A 22,744-nucleotide genomic window follows, 5' to 3' on the forward strand; every position below is an offset into this window, starting at 1 on the left:
TTGACCTTGTACAAAGTGTTCAAAGTTACCATGTTTACTGTTATCTTGCTACTTCGGCGAAACACTTCTCTTTTGCCAATACAGCTGTGGATTAGCGTGTTAAATGCCACTTTAAACCTTGCTAGGCATTCAAAGACCATCCTAAGTAGAAGGACGTAGAATTAAAAGAGAAAGGAAGATGAAGAATACGCAGAAAAAGAAAATAACTTGAAATTACCATCTGCTAACGAAAGGTGAATGTGGAAAATGTTGTCGCGTGACAGTGGCCATTGACGTCACTTGTATAAATGGCGGCGGAATCCAAACGAATGCACAAATAGGAAAACAATTTTTCTCGCCCAGAAAATGTTTAGTGGAACAATGTTATGTTATTTTTCACAAATGATGGTCACTCAAAAATAAAAACTTCCCCAACCGCCACACCGTTTTGGCCATGGTGTGATCTGAGTTATGGGGTCACGACTGGATCCCTAGCCGCTGACCGCCCGAAGGACATTGCAGACTCGTTTTCCCACGTTCTTGCGACTTGATGTAACAAATGACATCAATTACAAACAAATTTTTTTACATCATTGTTACTCCAGTCACAGCTTTATTCCAGTTATAAGAGCAACACAACACTGAAGGGGTTAATCGAAATTACCCCACATGGTGCAGTTTCACTTATTTCCTCATTACACACAGGATCAATTTCAGACAAGGAAATAAGTAGATGTAGCGGAATTCTAGATTTACTGGAACGTGGTGATTCCGTAATGGCCGACAAAGGTTTTAATATAGATGACTTACTTAAGGAAAAGGGGGTTGGGCTTAAAATTCCCCCTTTCCTTCAGAGTCAAGCACAGTATTTGCTCAAGATGTTCATGAAACAAAACCAAGAGACTGGGTCAAGTAATGGTAATGTAAAGACGTGCGTTACTGCCGCCCGCCAATCTTTCTGCTCTGTTTTTGGTAAATGGCCATTTTTTTCGATCAGTTTTTGAGCAAAGGAAAAACCATACCCTCAGACTCTTCCCATGAATCATCTGTTTTGAAAGTGAATGACATCGCAGTAAATTTTCCAATTAAAGCAATTGGAAAGAAGAAGCCTGAAAAAAAAAATCAGGGCTTCAACGGGATTCAAACCCGTGACCTCCGCGATACCGGGGCGATGCTCTACTAACTGAGCTATGAAGCCACACATTGGGAGCGAGGCCACTTAATTGAGTGCATATCTTCCCGTGAGGAGTGAAATGATGTGAAGTTTATGTGAAATAATTCATATATGAACTGCGGTTGTAGATTAAAGTGAAGAATGATCATCGCAGTAACTTTTTCCAATTTAAGCAATTGGAAAGAAGCCTGAAAAAAATCAGGGCTTCAACGGGATTCGAACCCGTGACCTCCGCAATACCGGTGCAATGCTCTACCAACTGAGCTATGAAGCCACACATTGGGAGCGAGGCCACTTAATTGAGTTCATATCTTCCCATGAGGAGTGAAATGATGTGAAGTTTATATGAAATAATTCATATATGAACTGCGGTTGTAGATTAAAGTGAAGAATGATCATCGCAGTAACTTTTTCCAATTTAAGCAATTGGAAAGAAGCCTGAAAAAAATCAGGGCTTCAACGGGATTCGAACCCGTGACCTCCGCAATACCGGTGCAATGCTCTACCAACTGAGCTATGAAGCCACACATTGGGAGCGAGGCCACTTAATTGAGTTCATATCTTCCCGTGAGGAGTGAAATGATGTGAAGTTTATATGAAATAATTCATATATGAACTGTGGTTGTAGATGAAAGTGAAGAATGATCGAAGTAAATTTTCCAATTTAAGCAATTGGAAAGAAGAAGCCTGAAAAAAAATCAGGGCTTCAACAGGATTTGAACCCGTGACCTCATTTCACTCATGAGGCATATGGGTATGAGAAACTGATTTGCTATGGTTTGAAGCGTATATCCTTTCATATTTTTAAAGGACTCTCGGCTGAGCAAGACGATGAAAACAGCCAGGACTGTGTGCCACTCAGTGTCTCGTCTCAAATATAAACATTGTCGACCTTGGCTGTTTATGCTCGCTGTTTTACTGGAAATGTTTTACAGAACAGCTCACAAGGACACTGGGAAGTCAAAATCGTTTCTATAGCAGCAGAAGGAACGTAGGTAATGGTGAGTCGCTGTTTCCTGTTTTAAACCGTTGACTTCCAAAGAATAACCTTGTGATTTGCATAAAATTGAACTCGCTTACATGCCGTAACATTTTATTTTACTGACAGAGAACATTTTAATTCCCAGAGCTATAACTTTTCAGGTGAAATAAACAATAACCAAGGTTTCCTAACATGTAGATATTTGGACCAAATGATATATACCAGAGGCCATTTATACTGGTCAAAGTTGGCCTTTATTTGTTCCTTGCCAAGAGACATAAATGGAGGCTGTACAAATACCCTTCGTTACAAAGCTACAAACAAAACTTCAAGAAACTTATTATACAATTTTAAAGTAGAAGAATGAAATAATATTTGTGCCAAGTTTTGTTTTCATAGGATTGTTTTTACGCCCCCGCTGTTTTCATAAAGAAGCGTGAAATTCTGAACATTTTAATCCACAAAAACCGCCATTACATGCAAATTTTGAACTTTCTTAAATTTTGGCTGTAAAATAAATTGTTGGAACTTTAAACTATTTTCCATGAATAAGTTAACCCAAAGGTATGTTTTGGGGAAATAAAAGAAAAATCGATTTTTCGTGACTGTCTTCCAATTCTCGACACTCTCAGAAAATCACTGTTAAGTTTTGTCACATACCTTATGTCTCTTGCTTGTGTTCTTCCTCATCCTGATCATTTGATACTTTGGCATCTGATGTTTTTATAAAATGCACATAGAATACTTTGTGGTCTGGAATTTGGCACCTCTTCTTACAAGAAGGTTCATGTTTGCAATAATCTTGTTCTAAGAGCACGATGGATTCGGATAAACACAGCTCCAGTAAACAACATCCAAGTTTTTATTCCAACATGGCTGCCGAGTCCCGGTACAATGCGCATGTCTGTACTCTGTACTAATACGAAATACCGCTGATCATTACAACTTTCCCCTTACAAAAAGAAAAAAAAGAAGCAAATAAAAACAGAAAAGTGTGCTTTGATACCAAAATGAGTAACACTGTGTAATATCAAAGGACAAAAACTTCATGCACAGTTCATGTTTCCTCTAATTTCAACTTGTAAGAAATGTAGTGGCTTCACAGTTTCTGTAAATGTCCCTAATGTTTCATTAAGTTTCAAAAAGAAACGTGTTCATTGTCACATGACATAATCCTTGAAATGTAGAGGCCTTCTCACAGCCCTTCCACTTGCTGTCTTGTGAGGCTCTGAGATTTTGTCCTCCAATGAATGAATTTCCTCTTGCTCTTGAGATGTTGTGGTGGGCTCTTCAAAAAATGGGACTGCTTGATCAGCTGTTTCCTTGGAAGGTGAACTTCCATTTGTTCTCACGGTTGGAGACTCATGATGAGGTGAGATGTCTGTTGCTGATGGATCACTTTCCGATGATTTCATTAATGCTCTTCTATTTCTGCAGTATTCTCTTCCTTCATCAGTTCAAATCCTATAAGATCTTGGTGTTCCTGCATGTTCTGTTACAACGCCTGGTTACCAATGGCTTGCCATTTGTACTCTGATCCGGTGACCTTTCTCTAACGTGGGGAGGTGTTTGGCATGCTGATCAAAATAGTGTTTCTGTTTTTCTTGTTTGAGCCTCAGTTTCTCCTTAACTTTGTGTGGATCAAGGATATTAGGCTGCAATTGTGCGTCGGTAGTGGGAATGATCGACCTTAGTTGTCGGCTCATGAGCAGTTGTGCAGGTGAACCAACATCAATTAGTGTGTTCCTGTATTCAAGTAGTCCCAGATAAGGATCGCGGCGATCTTGCTTTGCTTTGGTTAGTATATTTTTCATTGTTTGAACTTCTTTCTCAACAAGACTATTTGCCTGGGGGTACAGTGGACTGACAGTAGTGTGTTTGAATTCCCACTGTTTATCAAACAGTGAAAAGTCCTTAGAGGCGTACTGGTGACCATTGTCGCTGATTACTTCAGATGGTATTCCATGTCTGGCAAACATGGATTTGGTGTAGGTGATGACTGTGGTACTTTTGGTGTCTGGTAGTTTGGCTACTTCAAAATATCTTGAGTGATAGTCAACAATGATCAGGTATTCAGATGTGTAAAATGGGGTTGACAGGCCTGCACGACTCTCAAGCATGTGTTTTAGCCTTTTATAGTTTGGCTCTCACAAGTATATCTTTGAGCGAACGCCCTCTTTTGTATGAAACGAGGGGCAGATCCTTGTAGATTTCGCTCAGTAATGGTTGTTGTTCTATTAAATGCCATTTTTTCATTAGGATTTGTTTTAGGTTTGGCAGTGATGGTTGATATTGTGTGACAAAAGGCAGAGGGCTAGTTTCCTCTCTTCAAAGTTCACTTCAGAGAGGGTTGCTTGAATAAGATTCTCTGGGTAACCTCTCTCAATAAGGTGTGACTTGAAGGTTTTGATTTTCTCTTCAAATATTTTCTTAGAAGAGTTCGTTCTGAGAAGTCTTAAAGCCTCTCCTTTGATGAAACCTTTTTTAACTCCCGGTGGGTGGGATGAAGTAAAGTGTATATATTGGAACGTTTCAGTAGGCTTGAAGTGGGTACGCACATCAAGAACTGAGTCTTTTTTGAATCTTTCGCCTTTAGAAATGTTCGTATCCAGGAATGTCGTTTCTGTTTCAGAAACCTCAGCCGTGAATTTTATTGTCGGGAGGTGGTTGTTTGCTTGTTCAATGAACTGTAATATTTCATCCCTGTTTATAGTCCAGAGTGAAAATATGTCATCTATATATTGTTTCCAGACGAGCGGTTGAAATGCGCTTTGGCTTAGGATTTCTGTTTCTACCTTATTCATGAAGATGTTAGCAAATGCTACTGCCATCTTTGTGCCCATGGCTGTGCCATGTATTTGGAGGTAGTTTTTTCCAGCGAACTGGAATGAGTTTTCCTATAGAATTAGCCTGTATTCAGATTTGTCCCATGTAAACAAGTCTGTGGCAACTATTTCCCAGGGCTTGCTTGGTCTGCGAGAAGGGGTCATTGGTTCTTTCGTGTTTTGCCGTTGATGCTGTAAGCAAATGGTGCAGCTTGATATCATGTCGCTGATTTGAGAATTCATTCCTGGCCAATACAGTACATCTCTTGCTCGTCGTTTGGATTTTTCGATCCCCATGTGGCCTTGATGTATCCTTTGCAGCATTTCTTTTCTCATAGAGGACGGGACTATTATTCTGTCATTCTTGAGAACACCCTCGACTTCAGAAAGCTCATCTCTTACATTCCAGTAGATTTGAATATTTGCTGGTGTTTGCAACTTTGTTTCTGGCCATCCCAACTTGAATGTTTCTTTCAGTTCTTTCAGTGATGGGTCATCCACTGTGGCTTCTTTGATTTCTTCTAGTTTGGGCTTTGAGACTGGTAGGTTAGAAGTTACCAAGTGGACATGTAGTGCAATTTCTTCTTCCATGCTGCCATATGCTGTTTCAGGAAGTGGTGCTCTGGAGAGCATGTCAGGAAGCACTAACTCCTTTCCTGGCTTGTATTCCAACGTGTAATCATATTTCTGCATTCTGAGTAGGATTCTTTGTAGTCTTGGTGGTGCTGATGCCAGTGCTTTTTTAACAATGGCCTCAAGTGGCTTGTGATCTGACTCAATAGTAATTCTCTTTCCATAGGTGTATTGGTTGAAACGTTCTAAGCTGAATTGAACAGCCAAGAGTTCCTTCTCTATTTGAGCATATCTTGATTCTGCATCAGTGAGGGATCTTGAAGCATAGGCAACAGGACGTCGGTCTTGTAGCAGCACCCCTCCTAGGCCGGTTGGGGAGGCATCACAGCTGATAGTAACTGGCTTCTGTACATCAAAGAATCTCAGGACTGGCCCTCCATCTTTGGTTAGGATGCTTTTGATTTCTTGAAGTGCTTTATCTTGTTCATGTGACCACTGAAATTCAATGTCCTTTCGTAGTAGACCTCTGAAAGGTTCAGTGATGGTTGCCCGATTTGGGGTGAACTTGCCCAGATAATTGACTGTTCCAAGGAGTCTTTCTACTCCCTTCTTATCAGTTGGTGCAGGCATGTCATTGATGGCGCGTACCTTTTCATCATCAGGTTTGACTCCTTCTTACGTGAGTTTGTGACCAATGTAGGTGACTTCTTTGGCTTTGAAGACACACTTTTCTTTGTTTAGTGTTAGGTTAATCTTGTCACATCGTTCAAGGACTGCTTGTAGCCAATGGTCATGTTTTACTTCTGTTTCTGCATGTACTATGATGTCATCGATGTCGGTTTCAACTCCTTCCAAGTCGCCAAAGTGTTGACTCATCCGCTTTTGGAAGACTTCTTGGGGAGACGTGATTCTGAATGGAGTGACCTAATAGCAGTACCGCCCAAACGGTGTATTGAAGGTAGTTAGAAGTTGACTTTCTTCATCGAGAGGTATCTGCCAGTATCCTCGGTTTGCGTCTAGCTTGGTGAACCATTTTGCATTTGCCATGCGTGTAGTGATGTCTTCAATGGTGGGTAGCTGAAAATGTTCCCGCTTTATTGCTTTATTGAGGTGCCTTGGATCTAAACAGATCCACAGACTACCATTAGGCTTTTCAACAATGGCCATAGAGTTGACCCAATCTGTGGGTTCTTCTACCTTGCAAACAACTCCTCACTTTTCCGTGTCATCTAATTCTTCTTTCACTCTGTCACGAAGGGCTGCTGGGATGGTTCTTGGCAGGTTTATGACAGGTGTCACAGTAGGGTCTACTTCATTGTGGTAAGGTTTCTCCATACGTCCCAACCCAGTGAATACCTGTGCATATTTCTGCAGTACTTCTTCTCTCAGTTCCTCAGATGACTTCGTAACTTCCTCACCTTGGTCTGGTTCCGTTTGCATTTCTTTTGTCTTAGCCATCATAACTACTTTGATTAAACCCAGATCATGAGATGAGATGAGTCCCAATAATCCTGGTTGATTTGTTTCCACTATATGGAAAGTCAGCTCATGTTCTACATCTGTCTTGGATTTCACTGGCAGTTTAGCAGTGCCAAGTACTGTTAGCTTGTCTTCGGAGTAACTGACTAGATTATGGTTGCAGGTATTTATCTGTGGATTACTTCCAACTATCTTCTTTAGATCTTTGAGTGGCATGATGTTGACTTGAGAGCCGGTGTCTATCTTGAGTCTTGTGATATGTCCTTTCACTGGCAACATCACAAAGCACTCCTCATTCTGGATTTGAACTTCTGTAGTGACAGCTCCTACAAATAGGGTTGAGTCAAGATCGTGTTCTTCTCCTTGTTGCTCTACGCCCAGTCAATGGACTTTTTTTTGTGATCTGCACACACTCTGGAAGTGATTTCGTTTCTGACAATTGTTACATGTTTTGCCATATGCAGGACACTCCCTTGAGCCATATCTGGTTCCACAGTTCCAGCAATCGAACGTCTTGCTCAGAGGTCTTTTTTCTTAATTATCTGAGGATGTTTTCTTGCAGGTTGACTTGTTCTTCTCTTTTCCAATTCCATGCACTGATGAGTCGCTGTCCAGTTCTTTCATTTGCATTTCCGTTGCCTCTGCAGATCATACCACATCTAATGCTTTCTCTAGAGTAAGGTCTGGCACCCTGAGTAATCGTTCTCTTGTTTTTGTGTTGTTTACACCAAGTACAATTCAGTCCTTGATGAGAGAGTTCTTCAATGTTCCAAATTCACATGTTTCACAAAGCTTTCTTAATATCGTTATGTACTGATCGACACTTTCGCTGCTTTCTTGGGCTCTTGAGAAGAATTTGTATCTTTCGTAGCTTACATTTTTTCTTCAGTTCACAATGTTCCTCAAATTTCAACAGTACCTTTTCGATTTTCTTGTCATCACCTTCTTCATCCCAGGTTGGTGTGTTGAAGACATCAATAGCATCGTTGCCGATGACTGTCAGAAGTGTTGCTACTCTGGTTGAACTGTCCTTCGAGCTTATTCCGGTCACAATTTCGTAATTTGTGTATTTCTGTTTGAACTTCTTCCAGTTGGCAGAGATGTTTCCCCCACTTAAGTTGAGAGGTTCTGGAGGTGGAAGGCCCAACTGCATAGCCATTTCATGTGTATTTTCTTTGTCTTCAACTGGTAATTGCTGTATTTCTTCGGTGTTTTCTTCTCCCTTGGCACAATGGGATTCAACTAATCCTGTGACATGAACTACGATCGCAAATGTTGACTGCACTGAAATACGGTCTGTATTTTATCCAAAAATTCGCTGGATTGGTGGCTGAATTTCTGTTTCGTACTTTACTTCTGACACCATGTAATAATCTTGTTCTAAGAGCACGATGGATTCAGATAAACACAGCTCCACTAAACAACATCCAAGTTTTCATTCCAACATGGCTGCCGAGTCCCGGTACAATGCGCACGTCTGTACTCTGTACTAATATGAAATACCGCTGATCATTACAATGTTCACCAGCTAAGTTGTTCCAAACCATATCTTTATCGATTTGGGTAGCAAAGTACTTCTGGCAAGCTTCTACTATGTCGAAAGTTATTTCATCAAATTCGAATGGGACAAATTCTCTTGGCCCAATCCTAATGTACTTTTGCTGTTTTCCAGTTACTTTGGAACTCATCCTCTGCAAAATTGTTTCATCTTTCGCCTTTAAAGATTCTCGTGCTGGTCATTTCCTCTTAGCAGCTCTTTTTTGACACTGCTTGTTTGTGAACTGCCTCCACTCCGCCACATGGTTTGTTCTGTTGCTTGTAAGTGCAGGTAGCATGATGGTAGTGGCAGCGCTCGGCCACGTGGAATTCACCTTCACTTTCATTTTGAATTTCATTTGAAATTGATTTTATATTTCACTTTGAACTGTATTTCCATTTTAGCTTAACTTAAAAGTAACATGGTTTTACTTTTAAAATTCAACATACTTTCAAATTTCATATCATTTTACTTTCAAATTTTATTTCATTTTACTTCACGTTTTATTTAGTTTTGTTTTATTTCTCAATCAAACTAAGATTTATTACACAAAAATATGTGATTTTGTTATTGGCAGTTCCTGGCCACCATACTGGTATTAAACCTATGAAAATCGCCATTAAGTGAGCTTGGTACTGCATGGCAGAAATGCTCCAGATAGACATCCCTTGTCTGCCTCCCTATGTTGTGTTTTTTTTTGGTTTGTGCGGCTGTTGTGTATGTACTAAACAATTTTTTCCTTGATTTTTAAGCAGATTATTTTCTTATATGTAGAGAACTTGATGAAAATTATGTAAACTGATGTATCAATAATTTTATTAATCTGTTTTACGGGGCTGCTAAGGAAATATAGATGGGTTTGTGATCACTGTAGTATGACTCAAGGAGACCTGTTGATACTACAAGATATGATACATTGGTATAAACGTGATCTGTCAGTATATGATTGTCAGTGTTGCATTGTTTTATTAATTACACATACCCTCTTTCCTCTATTAGACATCTTGCAATTGCTCTTTTCTCTGTTGTCTCTTCAAGTAAGTTGATGTTGAAGTCACCAAGAAGTATGCATGGTACTGGACTTTTTACTTCTGTGGCATCGAGATGATTTAGAGCATCAATTAACTTTGACAAATACTGACAAATTTAGTGTAGCAAATTTAATTGATTTTTGTCACAAAAGAGGTCTAAATTTGCCTGTGTCATGCTGTCACATTCTGTCTATTTCTATTTAAACAAATGTGACATACAGGTAAACAGAACATATCAGAGAGATGTGTTGTGCGTCACAGGAAAAAATAATTTTATAAAGACAGGCAAAAGAGCTGCAAGACAGCCGCCAACAATTGTCTTTCAGAACGAGATCATTTAGATGTATGTCGCTTGCGAGGGTGTGGAAGAGGGCTGTAACGGTTTCTTAAGTCAGAATTGAAATCTCGTTCTCCTGGGTTGTTTGCATGTGCAGTTGAAACTCCTAAGAACACCAAGCCAGTATAGGAGAACAATCTTTACTTTATTGTCTTTAATCCTAACCTTGTGGCCTCAGGCCTTTTTACACAAATCGAAGCAAAGCGGTCAACAACATTCACGGGTCTTGATTTTCCTATGAGAATTTCGCTCTAACTTGTTTTACGATCTTGAACAGAAGGGATCTTAGCTTGAACTGAATTTGGGCTATGTTTGTTAAGCATTTAATGCATCAATCACTGTAACATCAATGAAATGAGAAAATATTTCTCAACTTTACCAGAAGCGGTTACATGGCTCCCCTAAATTAATACCTTAATTTATTCTAATTTGTACTATCTTATTCGCAAATTGTAACATAATTGTATCATTGTCCATTCTCTATGGTTCATAGGCATGGTATGTTTATACAAAGTCTTTTTTTTTGTTTCCTCTGTGATGGCTCCTCGACGGGGATTCCCTGGTCTCTACTCATCTGGTTCATTTGTGGTCAATAGGATCAGCTTGTGGATTGGTCTCTCCAGCGTGGACAGAGGCTGACTTCTCTTTCCATCAATGCTAGGTTCGAACTGCCAATCTCCAGCCTTACTTCGCGTACCAATCCATCTTCATCTGGTAGTGCTTCAGCTACGCGACAAACTTTCCACTGGTTTCTGGGTGTGTCATTGTCCTTGAGAATAACGACATCATCGACTTTAAGGTTTTTCCTTGGGCGGGTCCACTTTTGTTGCTCCTGTAAAGAAAGAAGAAATTCCTTTCTCCATCTGCACCAGAATTCGTTGGTTAGGTGCTGTACCCATCACCACCATTTTCGAGAATAGAGGTCAGCAGAAGTGAACACTCCTGGGGGAGGCAGAACGCCCTTCATCTTCAAAGTAAGAAAGTGATTGGAAGTGAGCGCTTCTGCAGAGCCTGGCGATGTAATGCTTTCCGTCATTAAGGGCCAACTGTTAACCACTGCCTCTGCTTCACACATGAAGGTTCGCAGGGCTTCGTCGTTCATTTGCTGGCCATTTTTTTCCAGTAGGGCAGACAACACACCTCTCACGCTTCTAATCTGCCGTTCCCATATTCCACCCATGTGACTGGCATAAGGGACATTAAGTTTGACTTCAATCCAGTCACAATTTTCCTCCAACATCTCTGCCTTTACCTTATCTTTATCCATTTCAGCTAGTGCTTCCTTTAGCTCTCTTCGTGCACCAATGAAGTTTGATCCATTGTTGCTGCGCATCTGCCATACGGGACCACGTCTGCATATGAAGTGGCGGAGGACGTTGATGTAGGAGTCCATTTCCAAGGAGTTGGCAACTTCAAGATGACTTGCTCTTGCAACAAGACATGTGAATAGGACTCCATACCTCTTGAGATCCTTGCACCCTTCTCTCACATACCAAGGCCCAAAATAATCCACTCCACAGTACCTGAACGGAGGAGCTGGTTCTAATCTGCCTGATGGGAGGCCCGCCATTTTCTGTTCCTGGACCTTTGCTCTGAGCCTTCTGCAAGTGACGCATTCGTGGATTAACCTGGAGACCACTGTGCCACCGCCTATGATCCAGTAGCCAGAGGAGTGGATTTCGTTAGGGTAATACCCTTTCCTTGGTGCAGAGCTTTCTTGTGGTAGTGCCAGGCTAGGAGCTTGCTAATATGTCCCTGTCCTGGCAGGACGATGGGGTGCTTAATATCTTTGGAGACGCTTGCTTGCTTTATGCGTCCACCAATTCTCACCAGGTTTCTTCGATCTAAGAATGGATCCAGACGGTAGAGGGAGCTGATTCCTTTAGTACCCTGGATGCTAGATTTTGAGTCATCTCCTCTTTGGACTTCATGATTTGCATTTCTGTTCTTCAGTTTCCTTATTTCTTCTTTAAAGGCTTCTACCTGCGTGCGTCTAACGATTTCTTGTTCCGCTGCATTTAGTTCTACATTTACCGGCTTATACTTGCACGATGAAAATCTTGTCTTCAACTCCCCATTTGTCATCTTCTTACTGTGAGCTCTTTCTAGCAGGATCCTTCGGTATCGCAAACAAACTGCTACGGCGCGTTTTGCTCTGAACCAGCTTAAGAAGTATTCCAGCCATTTAAGCAGGTTTGGGCGTTGCTCCTTATTAGTAGTGCTCGTAGCCAAGGTGGATGCCTTCTTTACTTCTTTATCATCAGAATTGAGGGGTTCTGGTATGCTCTCATCCATGTCTTTCCAGCTGTCTTGGTGGTCCCACAGAAAGGATGGGCCCTGTAGCCATCGTGAGGATTGCAGAAGGTCTTTGGGACTCAGGCCGCGAGAGGCGTCGTCAGCAGGGTTGTTCTTCCCGTCAATGTAATTCCACTGTTCTGGTACGGTACGATCCCTGATCTGCTGCACTCGGTTTCCAACGAACGTGTGAAAGTGACAGGCATCATTGCGGATGTAAGCCTGAACCACCTTGCTGTCAGTCCAGAACACCTCTTTTATTTCATCATATCTAAGCTCTCTGTTCAGTATGTCGCTAACTCTTGCGGGCACCAGGGTGGCTGCTAACTCAAGGCGTGGTATAGTGATCGGCTTTAAAGGGGTCACACGTGCTTTACCCATCACAAGTAAACAGTGTGCTTGGTCGTTTGTGTCCACAAGGCAGAGATAAGAACACTGGTCATATCCCTCTGTGCTAGCATCCGAGAAGTGATGTAGCTCGACTTTCCTCAAGTTTTCCATTTCCTTTGTCTTGAAGCATCTTGGGACTTCTATCTTCTCTAGGAGGGGAAGTTCACATCGCCACATCTCCCACTTCATCCGCAAATCATCAGGTATGGCATCACCCCAACCAATGCTTTCCTTGCACAGAAGCTGAAGAATTCTTTTTCCATGAAGTAGGAATGGGGCTGCAAAACCAAGCAGGTCATATATTAAGCTGACTGTTGATAGGATGCCACGTCTTGTCAGTGGTTTATCTTAAAGGTTAATACGGAACTGGAAAGCGTCGTTCTTGATGTTCCATTCCACACCAAGCACACGTTTGGGGGGAAGCAAATCACGATTCAGGTCAAGCTCCTTGATCTCTTGCACAGGACTCTACGACTGTAGACTCAACAACCTCTTTGCTGTCAGACGTGAACTTGTGTAGTCTGAGGCCGCCTCTCAAGCACATCTCAGTTCCCTTTTTGATTAATTCAACAGCTTCTGGGACTGTAGGCACTGACTTAAGTCCAGAAATTTCCTCGATGAACGAAGCTGCTTCTGCTCCAAGTTCATGTACTTCGTCATCAGCGGCAGTTCGTAGAGCTAAGTTAGCACAGCCCGGGGAGGAAGTGGCGCCGAAAAGATGTACTGTCATTCGATATTCTGTGGGCTCCTTTGTGGTGTCTCCTTGATCCCACCAGAGGAAACGAAGGTCACGATGCTCTTCATTGACGTGGACCTGAGGGAACATGCCTTCTATGTCACAAGCAAATACCACCAGTTATTGTCTAGAATGACACAGGACACCAACCAAGGAGTTTGTCAGGTCAGGTCCTTGAAGAAGGTTTCAATTAAAGGAGTAGCCCTGGAATTCTGCTGAGCAATCAAATACTACTCGAAGTTTATCTGGCTTCTTTGGGTGATACACCCCATGATGAGGAATGTACCATGTTCTTTCATGGCATTGTTTTTGGGCCTTCTCTGCGTGCCCGGCTTCCAGCATCTTCTCCATGAACGCCACATAATCTTCTTTGTATTTTGAGTCACTGGCAAATCTTGGTAGCTGCTTCAATCTTATTTCAGCGAGCTTCTTGTTGCACAGTAACTGGACATTTTCGTCACAAAGCGGTAAGGGAACTTCATAGTGTCCATTGTCTGCTTTATAAATACCGCCTGCAGTTATTTTCATAAACTTCAAATCCTCCTGAGACATTGCTGAGTTAGTGTCTTGATTCTCGGAAAAGTCCTGCTCGAACATTCTCTTGATGGTTGAAGGAATCATTATCTCTTTACAGCTCTTCAAAGGGATGAACTTGCTAGTCGATTCTTCTTGGCTCAGTATCTCTCTTGTGGCAATACGATGGCATTCAGCTTTCTCCCCAGCACCATCCTCATGTTCTCCCTGGCTTCTAGCTCCTGTCACGCCCCAACCCAATGTTGTGCGTACGGCATAGGGGTCGTTTGACTTTCCAGGAACTATGTATCTTGGCTCTAAGGCAGGAACGCAGTTGTTTCCAATTAATAAGCCAATGCTTAAGTGCTCTTCGTATGGCGGGATTTCGTCTGCAATTTTCTTTAGATGCCCATACTTGCATGCAGTTTCAAGATGAGGAATCTGTCTGCGTAGGCCTGGTATGTCTTCTGCTGTACACCTTTGGGAGAGGTATGTCGACTTCACCGTCAAAGCATGATACAACCAAACCATCAATTCTTTGCATGTCAATTTTCTCTATGGCATGCATGGTGCCCAGCTCTAGCTTAATTGCAGTACCAGTTAATCCAAGGTTGGTCATTACGTCATCTGTAACAAAGCATGTATCACTCTGATCATCTAGCACGGCATATACCTTTACTCAATGATCTGGGTGACTCTTGTGGTGAATCCATACTGGGAGGATCATTGAGGTCATAGTCTCACCACAATTTATGCAATTGTTCGTAGCTCTGACGGTTTCCTGCATGTTTTCTTCCCTTTTGACTTCCGGTGGGAAACGATGGAGGACAGTTGCGTGTGGCTTCTTACACAACTCGCACTGGGTTTTCTGCTTGCAGTGTCGTGCCATGTGGCCTTGACTTAGACATGAAAAACATATTCCTTTGGACATGCAAAGTTCTTGTCTTTCTTTGACTGACCTCCCTAAGAAGTTCTTGCATGCGATGAGCGAGTGTTGGCCTTTACACAACGTACACAAACTTGTATCCCTAGGAGTCTTACATGACACTTCGTTGCCTGAAGTAGCTAGGATGGTGCTATGTCGCCTCTTCTTATCTCTTCTATCGTGGCTTTGTCTGATCCTTTCGATAGAGGGGTTTCTTTCTTTCTCTAACTCTTTTCTTGTTGAGGTCAGAGCATCGTGCAAAAACACAGGATGCCTCTTGAGTAAACTGAATGAAATTTGCGAAGGAGTATTCACCACACCTTGCCTCTACTTTCTTCACACTTGCTCTCCACTTGTTACTGTAGTAGGTGGGTAAGCGAGCTGCAAGTTCTCAAATTGTGGAGTAACTCTCGAGTTTCTTTAAGTACTTGATGGACTTCATGGTCTCTTGCATCATGACAAGGAAATTGCTCAATTCTTGTAGCTCTGCACTGGTGATGCATGGTGACCAGTTTTTCAGTTTGTCCATGTAGGCTTCATAGATTCTAAAGGGGTCTCCAAAACGTTCTTTCAGCGTTTTTGTAGCTCTCTAGTATGCGTCTTCTGTCCGCAGTCCTAACAGACTGCTTATCGTCTTTTGTGCTGCTCCACACGTGTACTCACCAAGATAATAAAGCTTGTAATTAGGCTTAACAAATTGGTCTTCAATCAGGGTGTCAAAGGCATTTTCCCATTTTGGGTATTCTAGGATGTTTCCCTCGAATACTGGAGGCTTTGGTACTGGAACGGTCATACTTCGCAGCAGTTCAACTTGTGTTTTCTGAATCTCAGCAGTCTCTTCTTTAATGCACCAAGTCGAGAATTGTATCGCTCAGAATCGGTCCTTGCTGCCGATTGGTCGGTATTTTGCAGAACAAAGGCCGGTGTGTTTACATCTAGTCGTGAGGGGAAGTCAAGCGATGTTCTCGCACCTGTACTTGTGATTCTTTCATTTGAATCTGCTGCCTGGAATGGCGTTGTAATGGGGACAATGGGAACCTTGATTTTGTCGTCATGTCCTTTAAGTTCGTTGGGGACACGGGAACTTGCCTTTATTTGCTGGAGATTAGGGCCGGAAGTGCTTAGCATCCTTTGTTTGTCTGTTTTGCCGAAAGAATTTGTTCTGTTTGTTGCTTCTTGTAGAGCAATAGTGTCATTTAATTCGGATTCTTGGAGTATTTTCTGAATTGCTTCGACCGCGGATAGTTCTCCAAGTAATTCTTCTTGCTCATTTAAACACTAGCTCTTTCTCTTGGAGTTTTAATTCGTCTCGCCACTTGTCGATGTCTTGATGCCTTTTTAGCGTGTCTAATTTTGCCTTAAGTTTCGCGGTTTCTATTGCTGCACGCTTCGAGGAGGACGTTCAGGATGATCGAATGGACGATGAAGATTTCCTGGAGCGTAGTGATCTTTGTGAGAAGAGTTTGACTCTTTCTATTTCTTGGTCCCTTATTCTCACTTTGATGTCCGCCAAACATTCTAAAGCTGCGGTATTCAAATTGACGTATTTGTTGTGAATCTTTTGTTCTCTTTCCGTGAGTTTTAGTGACCTGTCAATCACTTAATTAGATTAAAATTTATTTGGAAAATCGTAGTGCATAACTAAAACTTCTACAATTTTCAGATTTCTTCATTAAACTCTCATAATTACATTTGGAAATAACTACAATACATTGCATTTTCCAAAATTCAAAACAGACTTGGATTATTGCATAAATATGGAGTACAGCTGCATGTCAAAGATGGATGAAATTTCCATGGTTACAGACAGAATTTGACCTGAATGCCATTCCTTACTTAGGTGGAGCAACTACAATACAAAGCAACACAGAAGGGATTCGAAAGGTCCTTGAGAGCTCCTATAGTTGTTTTAACACTTTTGGGCTTCACTTTCAGCTCACCTCTCATATGGTTGCCATGGAAACCAAAAACAATGAAAAACAATCAATATAGTTCATTCATCTTGTGTTTTGGCTCTTTCTGCCACTCTTGTCCCTGGTTTTAGAGGGATCATCAAATTTAAACTGTTGCATGTGTTAAAATAAACCAACCGAGCCACAACTATCCAGGACTTTTTAATCTAAACTGAACACACTACTCGTGTACATCGTCATGTAGGATCAAAAACCTAGTCAAACAACAACAACATGGCGGGAACTTGAAGCGTGCATTAAAGAGAATCAACCAATCAGCTTCTATTGTAACGCATACATTATCATAAATACTTCAACACTCCCACTTGATAATATGCTGTTACAATAACAAAATAAAAATAAAAAACTTGATGCTAGATAATCACATTCACAAGTCACGCACGCCTAACAAGTTTCTGAGTTTTTCGAAGGTACATTTCGGGAGTCCCTTCATCATGATGTCCGCTGTCATGTCCTCCGAAGGACAATAAATCACTCTGATCTCATTAGAAAGAACTCTTTCACGAACAAAATGATGACAAATGTCAATGTGCTTTGTTCTGTTATGGAATTTGGCATTCTTTGCCAGTTCAATGGCACCCTGATTGTCTTCATAGATAGTAGTTGGAGCATCCATCTGTCTCCCAAGATCTGTCATTAGACAGCGTAGCCATACAGCTTCTTGTGTAGCTGAACTTAAAGCAACATATTCAGCTTCAGTTGAGGACTTGGCAACTGTCTGTTGTTTCCTGCTTGACCAGCTGACAGTTCCACTTCCTATCTGAAACACATAGCCTGATGCTGACCTGTGAGTGTCAACATCTCCTGCCCAATCTGCATCACTGTAACCAAATAATTCTGGTTTCTCTTCTTGAGCTGTAAATTTTAGACCATACTTCAAAGTTCCTTTGAGGTATCTTAGAACACGTTTCACGCCCATCCAGTGATCCTTACTTGGCTTTGACATATACTGGGATAGGACACTAACTGCAGCAGCAATATCTGGTCTTGTCGCTGTTGATATGTAAGTCAGACATCCAATTACTTGTTGGTAGGTCTGAACATCAAAAGGCTCATCACTTGGTGATAACTGCTGAAACTTTCTACCAGGCTCAAGTGGAGTAGAAACAGGTTTGCAGTTTTCCATTCCAAAGTTCTTGAGGACTTTGTCCAGGTAGCTGGGTTGACTTACTGTCAATGTTCTGGACTCTCTGTCACAGTTGATTGACATACCAAGGAGATAGTGGATCTCACCAAGATCAGTCATCTCAAACCTTTCACACAGTGCAGCTTTCTCCGCTTTCAGCAATGCAGGGTTATTTGAGATTGGAATGATGTCATCAACATACACACCCATGATCACAAAACTGATGTGACCATCAGCCTCTTTCACTGATTTCACATAAATGCATCCATCAGCATTGCTCTTGCGATAGCCAACAGATTTCATATACTCATCAAGAGTAGTGTTCCAACAACGAGCTGACTGTTTAAGTCCATAAATGCTCTTTTTCAGCTTGCAAACATGGTTTGGTCTGTCAGGATCAACAAATCCTTCCGGTTGAGACATGTAAATGTCACAGTCCAATGAGCCATTCAGAAAGGCAGTTTTTACATCCATTTGATGTATTTCCAAATCATGTGCATTAGCTAACGCAAGCAACGATCTCACTGAAGTGTATCTGGCCACTGGTGAGAACACTTCGTCATAGTCGACGCCTTTCACTCGAGAATATCCTTGTGCAACAAGTCTAGCTTTGAAACGGTCTACACCACCATCTTCGTCACGCTTGACTTTCAGGATCCAGCGAGATCCCACAATGTTCTTTCCTTCAGGTGGAGGTACTAGATCCCATGTATTATTCTTTAATAAAGAAGAGTACTCTGATTCCATAGCTTCTCTCCATTGGACACACTGTTCACCATTCAATGCTTCTTGAACTGTCTTCGGCTCATCAATCTCTGAATCAACTAGTAGGCAATCTTCATCACAGAATTTGCTTGGCATTCTTCGCTCTCTTACTGGTGGGAGGTTTCGAACTTCTTCCATGAAAACATCTTCATATGTTCTTTGCACTGGTGCTTCTTCATTTGGTACTCCCACTGGTTTAACTATCTGTGGAACTGCAGGCTCAACATTTTCTGGAACTGCAGGCTCAACATTTTCTGGAACTGCAGGTTCTTCAGGTACGGAATGCTGGGTAACTCTTTCACTTTCTTGGTCTGCGTCCGGGAATATGCTTCTCATGTCTGCTTGGACTGCATCCTTCGGTTTGATCTCATCAAAATGATCAAAGTTCTGTTCAAAGAACTGAACATCTCGGCTCACAACAAACTTCTTCTCTAAATCATAAAGTTTATACCTTTTGACACCAGGAGGATATCCAACGAAAATTGATTTACGAGCTTTAGCATCTAGCTTTCTCCGCTGACCATTTGGAACATGCACGTAACTCACACAGCCAAAGACTCTCAGATGAGAAATGTCTGGTCTCCTACCAAACAAACGCTCAAATGGGGTTTCACTCTTCAATGCTGTTGTGGGGCTTCGGTTGTGAAGGTAAACTGCTGTACTGCAGGCTTCAGCCCAGAAGTCCAATGGTAACTTAGCTTGGTAGAGCATCGATCTTGCTCCCTCCATAATTGTGCGATTCATCCGCTCAGCAACTCCATTTTGCTGCGGACAGTATGGAACAGTGAACTTGCGTGAAATTCCTTTCTTAACACAGAATTTCGCAAAATTGTTCGAGGTGTACTCTCCTCCATTGTCACTTCTCAGGACCTTAACATCATCCTCTGCCAAAATGTTCAGTTTCATAATCTGCTGACCAGTATGTTTCTCAACGGAATTGACATATTCCTTGAACTTTGAAAGTACTTCACTCTTGGATTTGATGAAGTAAGCAGTCGTGTACTGTGAATAATCATCTGTGAATGTTAGCATGTATCTACTGCCACCCTTTGATTCCACTTGCATTGGGCCACATACATCACTATGTACAATCTCATATGGTCTGGTTGCCCTGTGTTGGCTCTGTTTAGGAAAGGGCTTCTTCTGCATTTTGCCAAGTACACATGCTTCACATTCTCTCTGGGGCTGGGTTTCTATCTCACATTTCAGGCCATCAACCATTTCTTTCTTCACTAACTGATTCACATAGGTGTAGTTTAGATGACCCAATCTACAGTGCCAAACTTCAAGTGATTGTGCACTGTCAGTTTTTGAAACTTGAGCGTACTCGATGGTATTGACTGTGTACAGCTTGTCAGACAATAAATGACCAATGACAAATTCCTTACTGTCTTTCAATATCAAACATTTGTCCTTATCAAAGCGAATTTCTGCTCCCATCAATGCCATTGTGGGTACTGAAAGTAGGTTCTTGGTCAATTTTGGTACAAACAACACTTTGTGCAAGTCTAGAACAACATCATGAGAACTGTTTACTGTTTGAAGTCTTACCTTCCCTTCACTGAGAGCATGAATCATTGTGCTGTCTCCAAGATAAATATTCTTTGGTTGTTGGTACTCAACAAAGTTCTCCAAAATGCTTCTGTCGTTTCTCATATGCTTTGTCGCTGCCGAGTCAATGAACCATTCATCTGACCGATTCATCATACTTGAAATCAGTGCAACTCCTTCGAGTTCAGCCATATTTGAACTTTCTCTTCTGCTGTCATACTGTTTGTTATTGTACGGACAGTTCTTCACAATATGTCCATCCTGGTTACATTTAAAGCATGTGATTCCTTTGTGTTTTTCTCGTTCATCGCGGTGAGGCTGAGAACCTTTAATGGGATTGGAAATCAGAAAACGTGCACCACGACCGCCACTGGCACCACGGCTTCCACCACGTGCTTGATGTCTTCCTCGGTTGAAATTTCTTCCTCTATTGACAAAAAGTGCATTGTCGGCCGCTTTTTTGTTCTCATTCTTTTCCGCCCTCTTCATATATTCTTCGATCAGTAATCCTTTGACGTTCTCCCAGTCGAGATCATCTGCATTTCTTGCGTTTAAACTCGTCAGGAAATTATCGTACGACTCGGGTAAACTTCCTAACACCACGGTGGCGAATTTCTTTGAAGAGATTTCCTCATTCATTTCGCGCAACTGCTCAGCGAGGGAAGTCATGTGGGTTAAATGTTGCATCAAATCTGCATCTTCTTTCATGCTAGCCACGTAAAATTTACGATTTATACGGACAATCTGTGTGACCGATACAAACTCAAACTGCTTCTGCAATATTTTCCATGCTTCGAGTGGGTTAGTCACCGAAGAAATGTGAACTTGCAGACCTTTTTCCATGTTTAATGCAATCAGAGAATAGGCTTTGTCGGATCGTAACCGAAAGGCATTCTTCACAGCCGCTGTTGCAGTTTCTGCTGGGGGAGTTTCTTGACCTTCTTGTGTAAATCCCCATAGACCACGCTCCATTAAAACGAGCTTTATGTTGTACTTCCATGATTGGTAATTCTTCCCATTCAGCTTTTCAATCTTTATAGTTTCCGACATCGATGTCATGTTCTACGGCAAAACAGCGTTAAATAACAACAACTCCACGTCCTGGGCCCATAACCTGTTAAAATAAACCAACCGAGCCACAACTATCCAGGACTTTTTAATCTAAACTGAACACACTACTCATGTACATCGTCATGTAGGATCAAAAACCTAGTCAAACAACAACAACATGGCAGGAACTTGAAGCGTGCATTAAAGAGAATCAACCAATCAGCTTCTATTGTAACGCATACATTATCATAAATATTTCAACAGCATGGTGTGGTAATGATGAAAGCAAGGTTCTATGCACAGATGTCTCTGGCACACAGCACACTCATAGACTGTTTCCACTTCTTGGGTGTGGACAATGCATGCTTTCTTTGCATCTCGTTTTACCAGGTGGTGAAAATCATTATGATTGAAGTGAATTTCTGCTGGAAGAGGGGTTGAAGGCCTTCCCCTTTTCTTGACATAAGTTCTTCTACCAATCAATTGCTTTGACAATAATGCATGGAATGTAAGCTGTGTCTGCCGAGCAAGTGACAAGAGAAAACTTGAACGCACCCTAGAGAGGGGTTTGCGTGCAGTCTTCAGAGATAGCAAATCTACTTATGAGGAACTGCTGAAGAAAGCTAATTTAAAATCTCTTTACGAAAGAAGACTACAGGATATAGCTTGTTTGATGTTCAAAGTGAAGCATGATTTGTGTCCTCCAAACGTCAAAAATATGTTCTCATTGAAAAGTTCTACTTACAACCTTAGAAGCGCAGATTTCCACATTCCCAGATTTAATACTGTCACCTATGGTAAACACTTGCTAAGATATATTGGACCTATGCTGTGGAATCCATGCTCGACTAACCTAAAAAACTTACCGTTTCTACAATCTTTTAAAAGACAGATCACGTTAACTAATCTTTCACAGAAAATTGAACACAAATGCGAGAATTGTGTTTTATGTAGCACATGATCCACTTATGAATGAATTATTTTAGAATTGTTGGAATTACTGTAAATAATGTAGTTAAATTTTAGTCTCTTTTTATTGTAAATATCAAATTTAGGTTTTTAAATTTTATAATTTATTTTATTTATTTTGTGTCCCCTATCAGTAGAGGGTTTTTTATCCTCGGCTAGAATGTATTTGACACATTAATAAAGTTATTGTTGTTGTTGTTGTGTGCATTTGGCATTTTGATGGCTGGGAGTAGCTTGCATTGAAATAAAACTATTCAGACAGCACTGTTCAAGTCCATGAAAGAAGAGTGCTAAATACCAAGTACAAGTTCTGAAATGTTTTTGTAAGAAGCAATTCTTTGATCGGCTAGGTCAACACCACCCATTGATGCATTGTACAATTTGATGCCCACAGGACAGCCAAACTCTTTCGCTTGCCATGCCCCATCAACTTTTACTTTGCGGGTGGCAGTATACATCCTGTTTCCTATTGGTATAGTAGAAATAAGGTGTACTGGCTTCTTGTCTTTCCAAGTAAGAGCCACAAGTTCTCCC

General features: G+C 41.4%; 1 protein-coding gene and 2 non-coding genes across 3 annotated transcripts in view; 1 reads left to right on the forward strand and 2 right to left on the reverse strand.

The window, feature by feature from the left end:
• Positions 1-22,744, forward strand: part of LOC145484949 (uncharacterized) — a 78,216-nt gene that overhangs the window by 734 nt on the left and 54,738 nt on the right. Inside the window, exon 2 of the mRNA XM_081463571.1 lies at positions 2,089-2,154. Coding sequence (XP_081319697.1) covers positions 2,089-2,154 — 66 coding nt within the window. The remainder of the gene's footprint in view (positions 1-2,088; positions 2,155-22,744) is intronic.
• On the reverse strand, positions 1,355-1,427 carry Trnat-ggu (transfer RNA threonine (anticodon GGU)). The gene has a single exon. It is a non-coding gene; the product is annotated as a tRNA-Thr (tRNA).
• Trnat-ggu (transfer RNA threonine (anticodon GGU)) lies at positions 1,605-1,677 on the reverse strand. Its single transcript has one exon. It is a non-coding gene; the product is annotated as a tRNA-Thr (tRNA).

This window comes from Orbicella franksi, chromosome 4, assembly GCF_964199315.1.
Source record: "Orbicella franksi chromosome 4, jaOrbFran1.1, whole genome shotgun sequence".
NCBI lineage: Eukaryota > Metazoa > Cnidaria > Anthozoa > Scleractinia > Merulinidae > Orbicella > Orbicella franksi.